This window comes from Stylophora pistillata, chromosome 11, assembly GCF_964205215.1.
Source record: "Stylophora pistillata chromosome 11, jaStyPist1.2, whole genome shotgun sequence".
Classification (NCBI taxonomy): Eukaryota; Metazoa; Cnidaria; class Anthozoa; order Scleractinia; family Pocilloporidae; genus Stylophora; species Stylophora pistillata.
This window is the reverse complement of record NC_142529.1, coordinates 25,322,472-25,336,433: the sequence shown is the minus strand read 5'-3', so window position 1 is coordinate 25,336,433 and position 13,962 is coordinate 25,322,472. Positions and strand designations below refer to the sequence as shown.

Here is a 13,962-nt window from a genome sequence, read left to right as displayed (position 1 = left end):
AAGCCGGAAACTAGTGTCCAAAATCAGACACTAGTGTCTAAATCGGACACCAGAGTCCCAATGGGACATTAGTGTCCAAAACCGGACATAGGAGGTAACCCTTGATAGGGGGTAGAGCGAGCTGGATTGTGGGTCAGCCCTTTTACTTCCAAAAAATCTCAAGCAACCATTATTTAACAAATAACCGTCTTAACAGAGATAAAAAATCACAGAACGACTGTCCATTTCTCTGCCTTTATTCTTATCTCCATGACAACAGCGTTTACACTTCTGTATTCTTTACTTTGACATAACAACTAGATCGCGGGCTCTTTTTCTGCACTTCATCAGACGTAACCAGGCCACATCAAAATGGTTTTGAGGTTAGTCGTCATAAAAGAGGTTAACAATCTAGACTGATTCAAAGACACATGGATTTAAAGGACGATATACAACAAATCTAATAATAATGATGTGATAACGATCTCAACAAATAATTCTAATAAATAATATATTAATAACCTAATCAAGTACAAAGTAATCTGTGTTTTAAATAGATGTATCTCTGGTATATCATTCTCTATTTTGGTAGATCATTTCCTATCTAAGCTTCTATGCAAATGGCTACCTTGCTGTTGTTCATTCAATCTTCGATAGTCTTGTCTTATAGGATGTTAAAGAGTCAGTCAGTTAGACGGTCGGTTGGTAAATCACCCAGTCAGTCAGCCAGTCAGTCAGTCACCAGTTAGTCAGTCAGTCAGTCGGTCAGTCAGTCACCAGTCAGTCAGTAAATCAGTAAGTCAGTCAGTCAGCCAGTCAGTCCGTCAGTCAGTCAAACAACCGTTCAGTTTTCCAATAGCTTTGGCGGCCATTCTATCAGAGGCAGCTTGTTTACCAGTCAGGCGTTGATTGGTCAGACAGACAAAAAGCGGGTCATTTTAGAAGGTCAACCCGTTGGCAAGCAAATCAGTGACTCCGAATCATTGGTTCAGTTTATTATCCTTATAGTCTTGATCTAAATCTCCTATCATCCAACTAATATTTCTGCTAGTGTGCGACTGGTTTAAACGTTTAACCGAGAAATTAAGCAAAATCCGGTAATATTTCTCCAATTTTAAAAAAAAATCTTCATTTATCGGCTGAATCAAGTCGGGAGAGAGTTTTTGGTTTAGTGACGGAAGAAGAAATAACTTGTGTGCTTTGAAAGTCGCTCTGAAAAGTTTGTTTTCGACTGTAAGCTGATTATAAACGTTTTTTCCGCTCACTACGAAAAATATTTGAAGAATGATGAACACAATGCCTCCACTTGGGTGGACAATATGCTCGGATACTTTTCCCGATAGTATCGCTTTTCACTGTTGGGACAGGCCTCTCTTCTTGGATCAAATATGACCGAAAACAAATTTTCGAGCAAATGAAAACTGTTCATCGTATATCTCTTTAACGTAAAAAATCATCTCATGACGATAAATTACCAGTAGTTCTAAAGACTAATATGGTTCGAATATTTACCACAAAACTATACTGTTTATGCGAACCTAACATTTACATATACTGTGGATTTTCTTTGAAATAACTTAAAAAAGAGCCTCGATGTCCTTTGCAATGTCCTGCGAGAACAATGAAAAAAGAAAATAACTGTAAAACAGCGATTACCTTAGTAAACTAATTAGACCGGTCCCCTGGGGGTTTAAGGGGGGGGGGATGGCAATGGTGATCTTTGATCCACCCACCGTTCCACCTGAAAATCATATGATCCCTTACAAATCGTTCTCCCCCGGGCGATAAATAATCTCTAAATAATCTGGTCCCTTAGCGAAGACATCCGACATAACAGCAAATACAAAGGATTTCTAGTTACCTTGGACAGAAAAAAAAAAAAAGGAATGATCGACTCACCAGTGGCTGAACTGAAGGAGCGTATCGTTTCACAGGTTTGCCATCACGGTTGCATAAAAACTGTGGAGCCAGGAAAGGGTGTGTGAGGGTGAACAAAATATTTCTGCAATGTTTCAAACTTGACTAAAAGTCAAATGTAACTGTAGTTTTATCAACTGAGTTGATAGTGTAACTTCGCCACCGTAAAGAGTTTCAAAGCTGACATTTCGAGCGTTAGCCCTTTGTCGAAGCGAATGAAGGAATTGTGTGTGTGTTTATATACAGAGAGTGGAGCAATGCTATTGGTGGGAACATGGTAACGAGGAAAAACAATAAGAAATTGGTAGAATAAAAAGCGTTCGTTGATATCGTGGGGATTAAGAGTGTCGATTTGAAGGACTCACTGCCACAAATTGGTAGGAGTTGCAGACTGATGTAAGTTTTGTACCTAGTTGCCAAGCCTTTTATTTGGAGTAAGGCTGAAGGTGACCTTGTTGTGTAGAGACCGGAATCTAGTTAACATGATCACAAAGTAATTTACATTTGAAAAGCAGAACATTTGTATCACAACAAGGTCACCCTTAGCCTCACTCTTGTTCAAAGGCTTGACAACCAAGCACACAACTGTAAAATGGACTATCCAAAATAAAGAGAAGCAAGCTGCCCGATGTAAGGAAAAACGGGAGTGACCGAGTTAAGACGATTTTTAGTTTACTCGTTTATGGGAGAATGGCGCGAATTTTCTCTAACAATAACCCAAGACATAAGAATCTCATGCATATGGTAAATATAATAGTAACCCGATTGAAACTTTATAGAGCTGCGCTTAGTTTAAGAAAATAAATTACAGCTTTAGGTTAATCATCAACGTTGTTGTTTGAAGATCTTATCTGGGAATATAGCACAACGACCAGCTACTGATCTGTACATACCTTTCCAAAATTCCACTTGATAAAGCTAAGAATAAAGGTAAACAGATAAGTATAAGATAAAACAGCTTCGGTCAACTATATCAAGTTTTTAAGCGAAGTCATTTTTAGGGGCAAAGAAAATAAAGTAAAATCTCCGAGAAAATGAACCCGATGGTCTTTATAACACCGTGCGCAAATGACACCTTTTGTCCAGTCACAATAGCATGCCGCAGATCAACATGTAAATTACTTCACTAAGAAATGTGATCAAAGAATAGGAGAGATGGTAAGTTTTGAGCTCGGTAATGAAATCTATAAAGATGTTTTATTTCGTCTTGCCACGAGCGTGGGACAAAAAAAATTCTGAGTTTCCATAAGGAATCGATCGGATTCCCCGCTCCCATGCTCTACCACTGAGCCACTGAGACTTTGGCGAGCAAGGCCCATTACAACGTTCATATATGACAGGCGTCGTGCATACTGCCAGGATCGGCAATGCCCATAACGTCATGTTTTGTAAAGAATAAGAGAGATGGTAAGTTTTGAGCTTGGTGATGAGATAGAGAAAAATGTTTTTTCGTTCTGAGGTCCGATGCCTCATGGAGACTCAGAATTTTTTCTTTTTCCAACGCTCGTGACAAGAGGAAGGAAAACACATTTCTCAATTGTGATCAGTTTTCTCGACAGGAACGAGAAGCGCACTAAAATTTGTCCCGCTACCAACGTGCGCCCTCGTAGCTCAGTTAGTAGTAACGCCCAACTAGTATCTGGGAAGTACGGGCTCGATGGATGGATTCTAGTCAAAGCCTGAGTTTTTCCAGGCTTCTGGTCTACAACTTTTTAGCAGATCTAGACGATCGTTTCTTTACTTGAATTTCATACGTTAGTCAACATATGATAGTTTTCATTAAAGTCACTGAGTGTTCACGACTTTGCTGTAGTTTTTTTATTGTATTGGAAACTTATTGTGCGACTGTTTACCTTCCCAGAGTTCCTTTCAGTCTACTCTTGAGGTATTTATACAATGGCAAGGCGTTAGCACCGTTGACATTTATCTTGGAGAACATGTCAAATTGGACACCATATCCAGCGGCAAACTGCTTTATAACGGGCTCTGGATCAGGTTCCTTTAATAGAAAATAACAGATAAACGATCTAGAAAACGCAGATCATTTTATAACATAAATCACATAAAGCGCGCGCTCTGATTGGTCAATTTAGTGTCTACTATTTGCCCATGGGCGTGGGCTGCTGACGTGAGCAAATGTTTCTAAGAAAGCAAATGTTTCGCTACCGTTTCGAGCGACGTTTACGCTTCTTTCGTGCTTAACATCCTCCCGCGTCCATCCATAACTCAATAGTGTGGTATGTGGTGTTTACCATTTGTTACTAAGGATTGATTTGTAAGCCAACAGCAAAGAGATCACGATTACCACTCAGAATGAAAGATAACGTTAGAAGGGGGCTATCAGAACTCGGAGAAAAACAAGCTAACTGACTAAAGGGCAAAAAAGGCTGGTAACGAAGTCACAGTTGGCTTTAGTCTTGTTCGGATTGGTTGAGTGGGGTACAAGTTTTCTAGACCAATCACTGAAAGAGTGAAGTAAGGTAAAACAAGACAATTCGTAATTGCTTTAACCACTCAATTGGGTTCTGGCGAGGAAATTATTTTCTCAATATGAAACGATGGGGAGGGGAGGGGAGGGAGGAAGAGGAATGAGAAGAATTGTCGTGCGTGCCCACGTCTGAAATAAGGGAGGGGTGAGCGGTTACGAAACTTCACCAAAGAATGACAATACCCTAAAAAACGTGACCTACCTGTTTTCCAAACTGGTTACACGGGAACGCGAGAATACGAAGACCACGTGCAGCGTAAGTGGCGTGCAGTTCCACAAGCTGCGTGTAGTTCTTCTGTGTTAGGCCTCAGAATGAAGCCACATTGACAATGAGGGTCACAAATCCCCTGCAAAGAGCCTGGACAAATTAGTTGCCTGCCTCTTATCAGCCGTCTTTAAACGCGTCAGACAAACGCTTCGTATGCACTTCAAAAGTGGAGTTAGACATAACAAAACTTGATTTTTGTCTGTCTCTCTTACCTGTATTTTTCAAGTGACACCTCATTTTTGTCAATGTCTTTGACACTAAACTCAAAGATGGACTCAGCATTCTTTACTCGGTCCTCTACCTCCTAAAATAAAACACATGTCCGTCATGTATGCTTGTATCACTTGGCATCCCTCGAGGTTCCTGACACGTATTTCGGGGAGTTTGGAAGCCAATAGTAAGACCTAACAAAAGCTGATCTTTGTACAGCCCCGCCCCTCTGTCCCTCGCCAATTCCTCTCACCTCTTCCGTTTGGCCAGTGACTGCTCCTGACTTCTCGAAAGCTTTTAACCACGTCAACTGCTCTTCGTCAGAAGTGAAGGCTAGCCGCAAATCTTGTTTACAAAGAAGATAATTCTTCATTAATTACCCATGGAAACAGCCTCTTCAAGTGCCACATATGAAAAGCGTTCCTTTACTAAATAGATTGCAACTACCTTCTGAGAATTTTTTAGCGTCGTTTTCATGTTATTGGGTTGATGCTCTGCGCGAAAATTTCTTTGATTAACTTAAATAAAAAATAAACTACGGTGGCTGTGTCAACAAACCCGTGTACCTCCTTGTGCACTGACTCTGCCTACAGTTATTTTGTTCTCTTTACAACGTATGACAGTACACACACACACACACACACACACACACACACACACACAAAGGCTGATATGTAGGAAAACCAGTGACTAACCTGACCTTTGGATGTCAGCAAACGTTAGCAAAAGACAAAACTTTACTGACCGGTCTAACTTCATAGTAGCCTCTTTCAATGGATATTTCTTGGTGGGTGTGGAATGCTAAAGAGAGAGAAAAAAGTAACCTCCAGCCATGAGAATTAATGTTGCTTTTTTTGTTATACTTAACTTTACTGGTGTATAAATTTATATCTGAGTCACTTGCTCTTTCTGCCTTTGAGGATTTTAATCGAAAACTTAAACTTTAAAGTTTTGAACAATTGCGAAATTTTAAGTTCCTCCTACCAAATCAGTTCTGAACTCATAGAGTGTTTCATCGCCAGGTCTCAGAGCAAAAAATGCCTGATGCCATTTCAGAAGACCCCTTTTTTGTGCTGAACCAAACTTAGTGCTACAGTCTTGTTTGAGTGAGGCCACAGATGGGCCAGCTGGTGACAGATGGGGAGGATCTGAAAAGGAACAAAAAAAACAACTGAAATCTGTTCAGCAAGCAGTACTACTTAATAGTGAAACTTAAAGAGGGGATGGGTACATGTGAACTCAGTCCATCTCCACTGCAACCATGTGGTTCAAATAAGCAAGAAGAAGAAGTCACTTGGTCAAGTTCACCAGCAAATTTGCCAACCCATGTTGGCCGTTATGTAGCAGTCTGTAGCCTATTTCCTACTTTATTTTCATAGTCAAAAGTAAAAGCTAGATAAACTTTTACAACATGTTCATGCTCTGCCATTTTCTTGTACAAAAACAGAGCACAGAGAACACTTAAATTGCAATTTTTTTTTTTTTTTATGGCCACTGCACCTTATTTCTGGCAACCAAAATCTGATTTCAGGGCACCAAATAAGAATGATTAAAACCCAACCTTATGAGGTACTGGTCTAAGTATTTCTAGCTGTCATACAAGCTGAAATATTTCAAAGTCTTATCAAGCCCAACATTCACTATAAATTAGAGACGTGAGTAGTCCAGTGGTCATTATGCTGGATTCTGGGTCAGACGACCCGCGTTCCAGTCCTGGCTGGGGCTTGATGTTGTGTCCTTCAGCAAGACGCTTCACTTACATTGCTTCATCTTCTCGGATAAAACGTAAACCCAGAGGTCCCATCTCTTGCATCTATCAATTAGTTAATTTGGTTAGGCAGGGAACATTAAAGAATGCACATCATGAGATTACTGTGAGGTGGTCTGGCCTGTTTATTGGGAGTTGTGGCGAGGGGGCATCTGTTAAATTTCTCCTTTGTTGATTGTAAACTGTCACTGGCAGTCTGGAAAAGTCCCCCGCACAGTGTTGTAAAGTGCATTAGATCATTGCACGATAAATGCATTATAGAAATTGATAAAATTATTATTATTATTAAATTATTCTGAGGACACTCTCTCTAACAGGACTGCAAGTTTCCTCACAACGATACATGGGTATTTTAATTCTTGATTCATTTGGTACCAGTTAAAGGTTAAGTCCCCTTCGATGGGAGTCTGGACGAAAGGTTCTAATTCAAATGCTTCTGATTCACAGATTACAAACATCATTAAAATACAGCATTATCTCCTGTTCAATACCATCTTGCCGGAATCTGTAGAACAGCTCTCTGTCTTCAAAGTTGTGTTCATCCACCACATGATGAACTAAGTCAGCATCCAGTAATTGCTAGAATTAAATAATAGATGCAAATGAAATTTTAAAAAAAGTATCTGCATAGTTAAAAAAGGGTTTTTGTTACAAGTATGGTAGCTTAATTATGTAAAATACCTGTATCTAAAAAACAATTAACACTAAATGTAATTCAAATTAGACAACAAACAGACCTCCTTACTGACAAAGTCTGTTGTGCAAGTAAAAACAACAACAACAAATTGATGCTAGCAATCCACAATCAGCTCAGGGAGTGAGGCACACAAGAAATAGGCTCACTCTCAGAGGTCTGTGTAGCACAAAAGCATTAATTTTTTTTCCCTGATTTATTTTCTTTAACTTGCGTGACAGACTTCACCGTAAAGGAGGGACTGTTTGTTATCCACATTCAAATACAAACATCAAATTAATTCAAAATGAAATTTGGGTAATGTCACCCTGAAGAGTTATTAACCTCCCCTCTCTCCTGTTTGTTTGCCCCAGGCTTTCTTCAATCTTACATGCCCCAAAAAGTGGCTTCGACACCTGCCCAGAATATTGGGCATTCCCTTTAGGCCAGAAAATACACTTATCACTTTGGTTACCTACTCACAGGGCAATGCAGTATTCCTAAGGCTTGTAAGTGTCTAAACTATTACCCTTTACACCCCAACATCCAGGGGTTTCATTAATGTTTTCAGCAGGAGGGCACCCGGTTTTCACAGGAGGGAAAAACTTTTTGAACTGACCTTCATTCTGGTGAGCAAATGCATCCTCACAGCGAGTCAATTTTCCTGGTGCCCAGCCCTTAATGAAACCCCTGAACTTCAGTATCCATATTTTCAATACTGTTCTCTATACATTTCTTTGGTATTGACCAGTAGAATTTGTGAAACAATCAAAGCCTCTTAGGTTGGCAGCAGGTCATTTCCTTTATTTGCAAGATCTTAAAGAATGATTCAGCTGTGATGCTGTGGGGAGGAGCTAGAAGCCGGTTACACCAAGGTTTTAAAGGGTTAAGTTAGGTCTAAACGCACTCACCTGGCCCAACTGAATGCCTTCTTGTCTTGTGGTTGCAAATCCATTTGCAATGAACCAATCAATGGCTTCACTTCCTTATGACAAAAATTACAAGGTAGTAATTATATTATAGCCTGCCTGCTAGTGGTAGTTTGTGTTTTCATACATGATATGACTTAATTTTATTCTTAGGTAGGTAATATTCTTTGTAAATAATTTTTATCCATTTTATTTGTGTCCTCACATTAGTATGGGATATCTCCCAAACTAGAAGGTTCTTTGACACATTAATAAAGTTTCTATCTATTTCAATTAGAATCCCTGTTTGTTAGGTTGAAATCTTACAGATTAGCTTAGCATACTTACTCCATTTTATGTGACACGTGATTGGTTAAAAAAATATTCTCAGTGATACATGATTTCATAGAAAAATTCAGCGTGATGTGTGATTGGAACCCCCCCTTTACCAAAATTCTGCGTGATGTGTGATTGGAATCCCCCCTCCCCCCATTGCCAATCTCTAATGTGTATTGATTCAAAGTTCTTAGCCATTCAGATTTTTCATGGTAAGTCTAATGTGTAACAATGATAATTATTGGTACTCACCCACAAAGCAAGAGTGATATTTTTTTAGATGATAATATCTGTCCTTAATTGTAAGTCCCCCATCAGCTGTTGATGCTCTCAGCTTGAGAGAAATGGTTTCTATCTTGGAAGGCCAAAGAAGAAAACTTGAACTAAGATGTCTTAATAAACTTCTTGTTGCAGAAAACTAAGGTTAGGATCTAGTGAGAGCCAAATTACGATTTCCTCATTAAAGAATTTTCCAGAAATGGCGCCCTTGTTAACACGAAGAAGACAGCTGAATTTCAAAAACATACTTATTTGCTCACCTAATTGTCGACCGGGCCTTTTGTCAATTTCGGCTTAATCTTTTAATTCGATGATTTACGTGATTTCATGCCTTTGTTTTTAATTACGTCTCTGAACTGGAAAATTCAATTTGTGTTCCTTTCAAGGTAGACCCCAACAATGCTTGTTCAGTCTTGAAGTACGATAATGCAAGGCCGCCGGACAACATAACGTGGGACAACACAATAATATAAGCTTGGAAAAAATTGTGAGTGAAATGTAAATAAAGGGTTCTGTCCCTATTCTTTTTCCACTTGATCGAAAATTCCGCTTGTTGTCATCAGATTATCCAGTTAGAAAGTTCTCCATTGTTTGGTCACTCCTTCCATCCAAAAGCAGTCTTTTTAAGTTTCATCAAAGAAAGTGAATTTCTTTTATTTCCACAACAATCAGCTACAATTAACGCCCAGCAATAGCCCAAATTTGAACAAATCTCACGAACATAAAGTGGTTTCTGATTTACCCACAGTAAGCTAATTTCTAATTATCTTAAATGATTGTAATTCAATACTTACCTTATCACGATCGATTTCACACATGACTGTAAATGCAGCCTTCGCGGACCAACACTAATCAAGCCCGATCCAAGACGAGTGGTATGGTTGGGGGCCCGCGCACGGTCGGAAGAATCACGTGATACTTTTTTTTTCTGTAATGCCTTTAGTCACGCCATCAGACTGAACAAGGATGTTGTCGTTGTCAAGTAAGGTGTCACAGTAACACCCTTCCTTTCTCATTCCGAACGGAAACGACCAAAAAAAAAAAAAAATGTTGAATGAATGTAGCTAAAGTACTATCGTTTGAAATAATACTTTAATAATCAGAGAAACTTTAATCGAGTAGATGATGTGGGCTGTGACTTCACTCTAAGCAAAAAAATGGATAACTAGTACTTTTTTGTGTTCGTTTGAGTAAGACTCGTACTCGAGTCTATTTGGGACATTATCATTGTAATGGGGGTCTTAAACGATAAGCTAACGTACAGGTTCCAGACACAACATCTCTGGGTAACTGGACAATTTTCATCATTCAATTATTTCTTTAATTTATTCAAAGCCGGCGGTAAAGCGACCACTCGCTTTTGTCACAGTTGTAGCAACTTCTTCCCTTGCTGTGGCAACAGCGTGCGCCCAGTGAGTAAAGCACTTGGGTCCATTCTCAGTCACTTCTTTCCTTCCCATAGCTGTCACGACATCTCCTTCATCTGTCACAACTATCAACTTAGGAATTGCCGTGACATGGTAGCGATTCTTGAGCTCTTGGATCATTTCGCTTCCAAATGGAACAGCTAACCAGTCGCCATGACACTTTTTCAGGTATTTATCCATATCTGACGCCGTTTTATCGGACGAAACAAAGACAATCTCGAAGGGCAGGTCGTTCTCTCTGAGCTCGTTGTAAAATTCAGCTAGAACTGGTGTAAACTGATTGCAAGGCGGACACCATCGCGCCGAGAAATACAACGCAACCACTTTATTCTGGAGGGCTTCTTCAGCCTGAATATTTACTCCGGACCTTCTCACAAGTTGTCGATCCCCAAAAAGGTTCATTTGCGTTGAAATTTGTTCGGGTCGCTCTTTGGTCTGAAGCAAGTGGCAGAAGCGTGACATCTGAGACTTCGGTACAAAGCGTTAGCGGATTACCAGCTATGACATCACGCTCTGTATCGTATTATGCAAGAAAAGATGGCCGCTCGAACGGCTATAGGGGCGGCTGTAAGAGCAGTCAACAAGCCGAGGAAATTTGCTGCTAGAAGAGCTGCAATTACACTAGTAAGTGTAGTGGTTAGTGGGATAGTGTCGTAAGATTGAATAGTTGTCAAACGGGGCAACCATAAGTTTACGCGACATCAATTTGCTACAACTAAATTGCAAATTTACGAGGTGAAAGACTGCGTCATTACAGCTCCATACTATTTTCTCAGTGCATTAACTCGTTCCGAATTGAACTATTAACTAATGTATTTGCAATTTCGTGTGAACAATCAAATAATTTTGGTTTATTCCTCTCATACATGCTGCAACACGATCTTATGTAATCAAAACATATCGAAAAAGTGGATATTGAGTTGAAATAGTTCTGACTTTATTTTATGATGAACTGAATCCTAGGTGCATTTTGATATTGGCTCTTATGATGTACTTGTTAACAGACGCATAGATGACGTCACCATTAACAATATTTTTCCTCGAAGTTTTCATCATATAAAACAAATAGATGCCATGTTGCCTTGGGTCTGTTTTACAAATAGATGCCATGTCGCCGTGCATTTGTTCAATACTAAATCACAGATAACATCAAAATGTGGGAAGAAAAAAGGGTAAAATGATGTTCATGGGGACCTCAACTTTACGTCTCCCCTCCCATAGATAATAGCTAAGAATCAATCTTTATGCGTGCCATTTAATCACAGAAGTCTATTTGTAAGTAGACAATAATTATTTCTAAACAAAATAATATAACTTTTATAGTCTTATTTATTTCAGAACAAAGGCCAGGAAAATTATCATTACTCATGCATCATTTGTGTTTCAGACTCCTGCTGCAGTACAAAAACTCAAGTCATTGCTCAAACCAGAAACAGAAAATGTAAGACTTGCCTATGGTTTAGTATGCTGCTTGCATCAATGTGTCATGCAACATGTGGCGCACTGAAATCATTTTATTTTATGTCAATATTGCGGTTAAAAAAAAACAACAACAACAGTGGTTTAGCTTCATCTGTACTCTTATTGATAACATTTATGGTGGACTCACTCAGCTGCGCCTTGAAAGTCCACGACATTTTGATCACTGTGATGACAAATATCTTTGTTGATGTGAGTACAGACCATGCTAACCTACTGTCAATTTGTACATGCTAATCCAAATGTATGGAACTTTTTCTTTTTCAGAATGCTTTAAGAATAGGTGTCAAACAAAAAGGCTGTAATGGCCTCTCTTATACATTAGATTATGCTAATGAAAAGGGAAAGTTTGATGAGGAAGTCAATCAGGATGGTAAGTTTGACAGAAGAAACTTGAATCTTGGAAAAACTCAGGAAACCATGAACATCAGAAAAGCTTCTTGCATGCTATTCGTGGGAAGAAGAACAAACTAGTGAGGCAAAAGAAAGCTGAATTGCATGCATTTAAGTTGGTGGTATTGTTGTTTCCTATCGCGTCCTGATCCCCAATGTGACTTGTTACATAACAGTAACCACTCCAGACATTTTTCAGGTTTCCTAGTTTTCTGAGTTTTCAAGTCACCCACCGTTAATCCTCTAACTGCTTTGTACCATTATCCCTGGAGTCAAAAAAAATGATTTATTACACGACTTGGGCAGTCAGAGGGCCAATAACTAAAATCAACCAATCAAAATGCTCTATTGCAGGTCAATATTCTCTTAGTATTGGACCGGGCACTGTCCCGAATGATACCGCACTTGTGTCCCTTTGAACTTCAGTCGTATAATAAATCTCTTATTAACCAAGCTTGCTCGGGACCGTACTGGAAGAATATCGGCTCTCGTTCTTTTTTGTACAGACCTTGCTGCTCTTGGTCTGTACTGTCAAAGACCTCGGGCCGATATTCTCCCAGTACGGCCCTCGCGCTTGGTTAATGAGATATATGGATGTAATGGGTCAAGACAAGTAGCTAGTGATGTTTTGATATAATTATAGACTAAGTCTAGGACCTCTGCAAAACTGCAATTATGGATCTGGGATTTTTGCAACATATGAAAACTAGCCCTTGCTGTAGTCTTCTGGTTTATTGTTTTTCAATATTTTCAGTTTTAATGTGACTTTGTTATGATAGTGCAAAACAGCAGTATTAGTGGACAGAAGTCTGTTTCAAATTTAAATCTAGCTTAGTGTTAACTTGTTGGTCATTTGTTTGTTTTTTTTTTTTTTTTTGCATCCCCTTTCTCAATTAGAATTTTTCATAGATTGGTGGTGAATTCATTTATCAAAACTTACTGAGCATCACTACTAAAACAGATAGGGGAAGAGGTTGAGGGTTGGAAGAACAATTTGAGAGTAGCAGCTGATGAAAGTTAAGTGGTGATAAACAGAAGTTTATATACCAAAAGCTGTATTTTTTAACTGCTTCGGTGGAAATTATATCTTTAACTCAGAATGCTGATGTTTTTCTTTCAGGTGTAAAAATATATATTGATTCCAAGGCACAACTATCACTGCTTGGAACAGAAATGGACTATGTAGAACATAAACTTGCCAGTGAATTTGTGTTCAATAATCCCAACATCAAAGGACTTTGTGGATGTGGGGAAAGTTTTCACTTATAGAATTGTGAAATCAGAGACTTTAGTAAAGTTGATACAGGTCATTTTGGTCCAGTTTCAGCTGTTCTCAAGAATGTTCGAGTATTTAACATTTCCCACAAAAGAATACAGAACACAGTTTGGTTTGAATATCCACAGTGACGGAATGTTTAACGCTCTCGTTTCAAGACATCAAATGTGAACTCAATCTCCCTAACTTCTGCCTTTTTGTTTTACATTGGTTTTGCAGTTTGGTGATAAGTACTTTTTTGTAATTCTTGTCACCTGTCAAAAAATTGAATCGATATTGTAAGGGGAAATATTATTACTCTTCCTTTCAACTACTAGGCGAGTTAAAGCAAGTTTTTGACAAAAATGGTTTTTGTTTATTTATCATCATTACTTCTCATGTAAATATTACAAGCTGAATACCAATAAAACATTGGTTTACATAATTTTATGAGGCTACTTTTGTGACAGTAAATTTTTTTTTGGGAAGTAGGGTCAAGAGAAGGCAGAGGTACTTTAATTTTGTGAGTACAGTGGAACCTCAATTTAACGAACCTCTACTTAACAAAGTCCTCAGTAGAAT

At 38.8% G+C, this 13,962-nt stretch overlaps 2 protein-coding genes and 1 pseudogene across 3 annotated transcripts; 1 reads left to right on the top strand and 2 right to left on the bottom strand.

Moving 5' to 3' along the window:
• Positions 1 to 220: 220 nt before the first annotated feature.
• LOC111324082 (uncharacterized) lies at positions 221 to 9,785 on the bottom strand (annotated as a pseudogene). Its single transcript, XR_015993404.1, has 13 exons — positions 9,621 to 9,785; positions 8,800 to 8,902; positions 8,215 to 8,288; positions 7,122 to 7,209; positions 5,847 to 6,010; positions 5,558 to 5,663; positions 5,116 to 5,207; positions 4,865 to 4,956; positions 4,587 to 4,731; positions 3,750 to 3,895; positions 2,790 to 2,814; positions 1,879 to 1,938; positions 221 to 1,589 (listed from the first exon to the last, which is right to left on the bottom strand). The product of XR_015993404.1 is annotated as an uncharacterized LOC111324082 (transcript).
• A 114-nt stretch (positions 9,786 to 9,899) lies between these two features.
• LOC111324084 (nucleoredoxin-like protein 2) lies at positions 9,900 to 10,703 on the bottom strand. Its single transcript, XM_022927582.2, has one exon. It carries the CDS (start codon positions 10,653 to 10,655, stop codon positions 10,152 to 10,154), a length of 504 nt encoding a protein of 167 aa, XP_022783317.2. The 5' UTR covers positions 10,656 to 10,703; the 3' UTR covers positions 9,900 to 10,151.
• Positions 10,704 to 10,743: 40 nt separating this feature from the next.
• LOC111324085 (iron-sulfur cluster assembly 1 homolog, mitochondrial) lies at positions 10,744 to 13,825 on the top strand. Its single transcript, XM_022927583.2, has 4 exons — positions 10,744 to 10,877; positions 11,641 to 11,694; positions 12,000 to 12,105; positions 13,246 to 13,825. Exons 1-4 carry the CDS (start codon positions 10,779 to 10,781, stop codon positions 13,392 to 13,394), a joined length of 408 nt encoding a protein of 135 aa, XP_022783318.2. The 5' UTR covers positions 10,744 to 10,778; the 3' UTR covers positions 13,395 to 13,825.
• Positions 13,826 to 13,962: the final 137 nt, after the last annotated feature.

Coding starts and splice junctions, on each gene's coding strand:
- LOC111324084 (XM_022927582.2), bottom strand. CDS start 10,655: ATGAACCTTTTTGGGGATCGACAACTTGTGAGAAGGTCCGGAGTAAAT.
- LOC111324085 (XM_022927583.2), top strand. CDS start 10,779: ATGCAAGAAAAGATGGCCGCTCGAACGGCTATAGGGGCGGCTGTAAGA. Junction 10,878..11,640: donor GAAGAGCTGCAATTACACTA/GTAAGTGTAGTG, acceptor TTTGTGTTTCAG/ACTCCTGCTGCAGTACAAAA. Junction 12,106..13,245: donor TGAGGAAGTCAATCAGGATG/GTAAGTTTGACA, acceptor TTTTTCTTTCAG/GTGTAAAAATATATATTGAT.